This window comes from Ammodytes marinus, assembly GCF_949987685.1.
Source record: "Ammodytes marinus genome assembly, chromosome: 3".
Taxonomy (NCBI): domain Eukaryota; kingdom Metazoa; phylum Chordata; class Actinopteri; order Uranoscopiformes; family Ammodytidae; genus Ammodytes; species Ammodytes marinus.
In genome coordinates, this window is record NC_137232.1 from 23,523,969 (window position 1) to 23,532,013 (window position 8,045).

The 8,045-nt window shown below is 36.9% G+C and overlaps 1 protein-coding gene across 1 annotated transcript; it reads right to left on the reverse strand.

Annotated features, from left to right (window-relative positions):
* Positions 1 to 4,781: 4,781 nt before the first annotated feature.
* Positions 4,782 to 5,622, reverse strand: LOC307270705 (dispanin subfamily A member 2b-like). The gene is made up of 2 exons (XM_080053511.1): positions 5,419 to 5,622; positions 4,782 to 5,254 (listed from the first exon to the last, which is right to left on the reverse strand). The coding sequence occupies exons 1-2, from the start codon at positions 5,530 to 5,532 to the stop codon at positions 5,114 to 5,116; spliced, it is 255 nt and encodes an 84-aa protein (XP_079909637.1). The 5' UTR covers positions 5,533 to 5,622; the 3' UTR covers positions 4,782 to 5,113.
* Positions 5,623 to 8,045: the final 2,423 nt, after the last annotated feature.

The window sequence follows — 8,045 nt, forward strand, 5'->3', positions numbered from 1 at the left end:
ACCACTGCTGTGATAGTAACTCCCTTCTTCCTTCTTGATCAACACATTGATTGCAAAAACATTGCTAGTAGGACCTCAAAGTAATTTAAATAAAACAAAATATCAATTGATCATGCCAAAAGAGTTGTGTTTGAGTGAGGGCAAAAAATGTATTCAATTCTGGCATTGGGCTACTGGCAAAAGGATAGTTAGTGAATCAAGCCATGTACACAGTTCTTATCTATTAATGTTCCCAATCTCAAAGGAAACTTTTACCCCTCAGTCAATACTCCATGCCACACAGCCATGTCTATCACAGTGTGGATGGAGGACAACCAGCCCTATTCCCAAACTGAACCCTATTTAAAACCCTCTGTAATGTAATCAAGAAGTGGATAGTGACAAGAATGCAAACAAAGCCGAATACTTGAATTTTGCACAAAGAGTGGCATAATGTCACGTAACAGCAAATTGAAAGCCTTGTGGAGAGCGAAGAAGCCTGATAGCTGCGATTAAAAATGTGGGTGATTCCATCAAATGTTGACTTCTGAACTCTTCCCAAGTTCAAATATTAGTATTAGCATTAGTATTGTCTTGTGTAACAAAACAAGCACAGACTTGTTGTCTTTGCATTGCTTTTTGATTATTTTAACCAGTTTGTTGACCCAGGAATTTAAGAGAAATGTTGCCAGTAGTTTATAAAATTCAACAAATTGTCCATGTTTTTCTCAAAAACATAACTATAAATAGTGAAACAAGAGGAAATAGATGTTGTATCTGTTGGGTTGGGATGAGTCTTTAAGGATGTTGCCTGTCACATGTTGGAATAGTCACATACAACAATCTCAACCTCTATAGCAAAAAGGTAAAAAAAAGTCACGCTCAAGGGTGTTCAAACAATAAATGCGAAGATTTAATATACCCTAATTTATTTGTGCATAATAAACAATATTAAAATAACACCGACATAAACATAACCATACATAAATTAACAGGTGGGACAAAATATAACCCTGAGGGCTTGTAAGAGGTGCACACCTAAAGTTAAGATTAAAACATCAGCAAAAACACGTATCAAAATACATTGTTACAAAGCTCACGACGTCTATAGTTTATGAAAACACTTCCAAAGGAAATCCTGGAAAGCCACCTTTATGGCTTTGCAGGATTCATTTAACATCCTAAAAACACATAGGCCTACAATGATCCTTACAAATATCAGAGCTACATCAATCAATATGATAGAACCTAAATATAACAGTAAACACACATAACTTTGAGTATAATTCAATATGGAAAAGGGGTAGGATTAAATAAGTGTATACTTCTTCCTGGGGCCTATTGCATAAAAGTGGAATAAAGACATCCAGGATGATTGATAAAACCAGCCTTGACAAAGTCTAGCCTGGGCACTTTGGATTAGTCAGTTGCATAAACGCCAATCCAGGATGTAAAGGAGCCGCTTTGTCAAGCCAGGTGTAAGTAATTCTATTAAGTGCCAGCCCACAGCTTTCAGAAGTAGACCCAGAGATCGAACACAGATTTACTGATGGAAAAATGGAAAAGACGGCCCATTTTCCCACAATGCCTTGCTAGTTTAAACCGTAAGTGAGGGGAGGGGGCAGTTCATTTCATACAGGAGATGTATTCTCTGCCAACTGTTCTTGATGTCCCTGCATTGTTTTATGATAAAATAGTTGACAGTGAGCAGTCTGCAGGTGCATCTGAAAAAATTAATATCATGGAAAGTCCATTCAAAAAGTGAAACTTTCATAGATTCATTACACAAAGTGAAATATGTCAGGCCTTTTTTGGAATGATTGATTGATCATGGAATAAAAAATCCAGTATCTCAAAATATTAGAATGTTACATACAACCAATCAGAAAAAGGATTTATAATACAGAAATGTCGACCTTCTGAAAAGTATGTGTATTCTAGATTAATTTCACTCCATGTGTAATGAATTTCTAGAATATATTTAAGTTTCACTTTTGAATTCAATTACAGAAAAAAGGAATTTTTAATTGATATTGAATTTTGTTTTAGATGCACCTCGATATAGTGATAAGTACAAAGTGAATTTATTTGACCCACACTTGCAACGTCATCTGCCATCGATAATCAATTGTATAAATATAGCCTGCAATATTGAACATCAATTATTATAATTTACATCATTGCATCTTAATCTAATTATAATTAAATTAATTATAAATGGTTCAGGTTAAATAAATAAAAAAGAAGAACTATTTAACTAAATGACAATGCAGTCTTTTATATGGTACCTTAAAACAGGCTAATGAAAATAAAGCAATACACAGAAGATCATGGAATAACTGTTAAACGCCTTGATTTCAGATTGGAGTGACAGCTGACTGAGCCAATCAGGCGTAAAGGATAAATCTCCATGGTAACTTATGTCCCTCCGCTTTTATGCAACCGGATCATGGCTAACGCAAGCCAGGATAACCGAAATATCCTAGGTTAATCCCTTATCCTAGTTTTATGCAATAGGCCCCTGCTCCTTTTCAGGCATATCTCAGAAATACAGATAATTTTTTTTTTTTTTTTTTTTTTTTTTTGTGAAAACATCATTTGTTTATTGTATTTCCATGCTTTTCATTTTGTTTTGTATGTTTGATATGTCTGAAATAAATTGAATCAAATCAAATCAAATATGTTTGCTTCTGTTAAAAAGATTTTGAAATTCTGCAATGAATCAGAAATTAAGAAATAGTTCAACAAACCAGGATTAATAGCTCCCCCTGCACTTTGAAACAAAACAGCTCAGACAACACCATAACAGGAGCTTTCTGTATCCATTTATTTTTTTACATCCTTTTGGGGCCCTCACTTATTATTCAGGCCCTACAGTGAACACCTTAATAGAACACTCTGTCCAGCCTTGCTGAGGTCTGGGCCTGTGGACACAAAAGGGTCCGTCTCTTCTCACCCCACTCTGCTCACAGGGGAGAGTGGTCAGACAGAAAGACCTCTCAAATCAGTAAATAACTACATCCGTCTGGTTTCCTGGACACGCTCAGGGTCATAAAGTTTGTTTTTATGGTTGGTCTCTGTTTTCCGATACTTTTAAAGGTCAGAGAGGTTTACAAGTCCTAACTCAAGGAGGAATCCAGCTACAGACATGCAGGAAACCATTTCATCATATGGCCAGGCAGGCTAAAAGACTAATATATAGAACTAACCCTTTGATTCACTTTCAAATTGCAAGAGGGAGAATATTGTATTGCAGATTTAAATGCAATGGGGCGCCATGCTTGCTTCGAGTAACTAAATTATGCATCTTCTTAATAACTGTAATTTCTATGGATGACTCAGATTTATATCAATTACTGCTCTGTTGCCAGGAGGCAGAGGAGATGATCTTTATCCGTCGTCAGAGGCTGCAGTCAGTTGGAGGGTTCTCTCTGCTGCTGCTCCACTGTTTGTCCCATGTCAAAATGAAAGACATGAACTCAGACTCCAGTCCTGCCTTCCAGAGGCTTTTCTTCAAGGTACAGACAGACCCTCAAAGTGTGCATTGATCATTAGCGATTATAAAAAAAAATGCAATCATGAGATTATATTTTGATTTTAAATGTACAAACGGCTTCCAGTAGTTTAAACAAAAAAAGTGTTTACTGTGGGTTTGATGTCTTTTTACGAATACAACATTTTTCTTGTTTATTATTCTATATCACAGGTTCTGCAGGCGTGTCTAGGGGAACTGTTTCAGGCCAGATTGGGCGTGCCTCAGCTTGGACAGGAGCCACAAGTGTGTGTATTGTTTCCGGACCAAGACTTGGCGCTAGGAGACCTAAATGGGACTTGCTCAGACTCGCATGCTGCCTCCCTGCTTTACAGTCTTCACAAACCAAGCAGGGGATTGCTGACTGAAGATGTATGAATACCATATTTGATTATTAACTTCCTCCTGCAGAAAGAAGCATGGTTGTTGTAATTGGTGTTGTTCTCTAGTGGCAGGATTTGAGTTGGAGAGTAACCAAACATTTTGCATGTTTTCTTGTGGTTTGTCTGTTTGTAATTATGGGAGCAGGAAATTGGAGAACTTCAGATGTTCTCTAATCTTGAAGGACTTTTAAGAGAAAAGAGCTCTGAAGCCACACAGAAAGGCAAAGACCAGATTGGGTAAACAGACGTGGAGATGTTTTATGCAACTACTGTATATTTGTTTGCAATATTAAGGTGTCACAATAAAAATGTATTTAAGAGGTAGCATTTGTTGGTTGTGTTTTGTAAACTCAGCCTTAAGCCCCCTTTCCACCGCAGGAACCTTCCCCAAAAATGATGAACCTTTGGAGGAACTCTGTGCGTTTCGACCGCTGGAACCAGGGAACCTGGGAACCTGGGAAATTGATTTGCCCTCGAAAACAGCTGATGAGGATAAAAAGAAACCAAAACAAAGCAAAATACAGCAAGAGGGTTGGAATAATCACACCACCACACCTTCTAGTGAGGCATAAGTAATCCTTGAGAGGGATTATTTATATGTGACTTTATACTTTGTTTTTAGGGAAACTTCTACCTTGTAAGCCTTTAAGAAAATATATACATTTTACAAACTACGAGGCTTTTACGCTATTTGTAATGTTTTGTATTGAGGTAAAATTAATTAGGATTGTTTAAACTTTGATTCAGAAGGACACACCCTACCACTCCCATCCCTGCAACTAAACAAAAATGCTCAGCCCCAAATTTTTTTCATGTGGCAGATCCTTCCTTTAATTTAGAATGGATGTAGTAAACGCAACTGTCAGTAAAAACACCAAGAGACAGCATTTCAAACACACATTCAGGATAGTTTATTTTTGGCAACAAAACAAGCATTCCACATTAAACAAAATAACTGCTTTCCTTTTAGATAACTCTTTTTCACCGTAAGCAGCACATTAAAATGTCCTTCCTTGGAATCTTTTTCTGGGAGCTTAATTTAGAAGCGGTAAATAGATAAACACATGTGTATAACATGTGTTCGCACACACATAAGACATCTGTTCCTATTTTGTGGTCCTGCGTGTGGAGGAGGGGAAGTTCATGGTTACAAAAGCTTTGCTGCGATTCCAACGCATCTGGCTGGCAAAACAAAAAACAACTTAAATGCATTTGCTCATTACACTCCAGTGGCTTTGAGAGCAATGATTATGATGATCAAGATGATTCCACAGACAAGTCCAACAACGTTTAGGGTCCTGGCTGTCTTTGAAGCATCCATGGCTTTAGCTGAGTCTCCGTAAGCATTGGCATTTTGTGCCTTTAAAGAGCAAATATCAAAATAAGTTTCAATTTACTGTAGTCGCAATAATATACAAATTGTATTCAGGCAATTGTATTAAGGCATCTCTAAGAATTCAAAAGTAGAAAGCAGCAGATGAAAACAAATATTATGCATTAAATAATTATGAAAACGTTACATACCTTACAGGAACAGACAATAGCAGCAATCCCCAGAGGCAGACAACAGCAAAGAGTGTTAAAGATGGACCATACAAGGTAGGATGGAGCTGCAGTACCGGGCTGGCCTCCTTCCATAGTGGCTTTCGGTCTTATTTTCAAGTGGATTAGAGTTATGATTTGTTGGTCTGAATGTCTGGATGAGATGGCTGGTCGGTTGTTCAACCCACAACCTTTTATCCTTCCTGGGTGTGGTTTAAGAGGATCCATGGGGAAAAAAAGTTTGGATGATACTAAGGGCTGGAAGATAGGGTTGAGCAGGGGCTCGATATGAGGGGTTTAGACCATTCTAAGGGCCCGTGACTGACAGGGAGCATAAAGCATGATCAGAACATTGGAAGTATTAACATCAAATTAGCAACCTCATTTTACTTCATCATTAATAAAAAAAATGCTTAAATTGACAATACACTAATAGATCATATGGTTTACTTTTTATTTTCCAGAGCCAATCCTTCCCCCTCTATTTACAAGAGTTGGTTCGGCTCACCAGGCAAGAGGTAATTTGTTGCAGATACTTTAGTGTGAGTGGCTGCATGCCTGAGTATCATATTTCAGTTTCCTATGGAATGTCGGCTTCAAAACAAATTAAGAACAATTATGAGAGGGAGAGAAAACATGGCAAAAGTTTGTCTCCTATTCTTAATGAAGAAAGGAGGGTGCAGTCTGTGAGAGGTGGAAATTAGGAAATTGACTTGTTGGCTTTGTCCATAGTGAAGTAGACTAAGTTTGCTCCCTTAATCTTTGCTCCTCTTTTGGCTGACATTTAATCAATGCTGGAAAACCTTTTACACCTTTTTATACTAAATCAGTTGTCACTGCCCCTGCCTGGCGCCAGGCTCATCAGCATCAGAAACAATTTAAACGTAAAGAAAAGGATTTCCCGGCTCAGATTCAAAATAATTATTAAGACATTTAAGGTAACGACAGTCTATGCAGAACGAGACATCAGTTTGGCAGAGAATGATCATCACATAGCCTACCCAGCACTGTTGCACATGCACACCATGTGCATAAATGATTTTCATGATTCTGATTGGTGCGATTTGATAGATACAAGTCGTCTTTTTAAAAAAAAATTCAAGTGAAAGTACAAAAGTATCTGATTTTCAAAGTATTTATCAAGTGCATTTGTGTAAATACAATCCAGAAATGTAGCCTTAAAGCATTAAAAGTAAGATTGACTGTTCTACCAAAAGATTATTTATCATGTATTACTGTAAATGCTGGAATTGCTGGAAATAAACTCCAGATACATTTTATTTTCATTGTGGATTGAAGTATTTATTTATTTTATTTATCTTTATTGGTTGTTTGCATGGTAGAAATATATCTGTTTCAAAGAAAGAGCAGCATTTTACATTAATTACATAAATACAATTTTTATTGGTCAAGTTATCTATTAATCGACTAATGTTTCATATGTGCTTGTTGGCCTATATAATGTTGGGCAGGGCATATACAATATTTTATAAACTTCACGTTTCATGTGCAAAAATCTTAATTGGTAAAGTAGCCTAACTGGTAAATAAAATCATAAGATAAAGTAGTGGAGTAAAAAGTAGAATATTTCCCACTGAATTGTAGTAGAAGTGTAAAGTATAGCATTAAAAGAAAATATTCAGATAAAGTACAAGTGCCTCAAAGCACTGGAGTACATGTAGTTATTAACATTACACCACTGGGAAGTAGCCTGCTTCGCTCACAGACTGCAGGGAAAACACTCCGACAATGTTAATTGATCACCATTTAAAGTGAGGATTTAATTAATATCGCTACAACTTAACATTTTGACAACAAGGTCAACGTGATTTGCAAGTGAGTATGCTCGGAAATGAGTCTTTGGAATGTTTGTATCCTCATGTGCTTTATATGATTACAATACAGTGCCCCTGACAGAACTCCACAAAGTGGGTTGCCTTTAAGAAGATAGTGAATTACACACATGGACACCAGGGCCTATTGCATAAAAGTGGAATAAAGACATCCAGGATGATTGATAAAGCCAGCCTTGACAAAGTCTAGCCTGGGCACTTTGGATTAGTCAGTTGCATAAAAGCCAATCCAGGATGTAAAGGGGCTGCTTTGTCAAGCCAGGTGTAAGTAATTCTGTTAAGTGCCAGCCCACAGCTTTCAGAAGTAGACCCAAAGATCGAACACAGATTTACTGATGGAAAAATGGAAAAGACGGCCCATTTTTCCACAATGCCTTGCTAGTTTAAACCGTAAGTGAGGGGGCAGTTCATTTCATACAGGAGATGTATTCTCTGCCAACTGTTCTTCATGTCCCTGCATTGTTTTATGATAAAATAGTTGACAGTGAGCAGTCTGCAGGTGCATCTAAAAAATTTGATATCATGGAAAGTCCATTCAAAAAGTGCAACTTTCATAGATTCATTACACAAACTGAAATATGTTAGGCCTTTTTTTTGGATGATTGATTGATCATGGAATAAAAAATCCAGTATCTCAAAATATTAGAATGTTACATACAACCAATCAGAAAAAGGATTTATAATACAGAAATGTCGACCTTCTGAAAAGTATGTTTATTCTAGATTAATTTCACTCCATGTGTAATGAATTTCTAG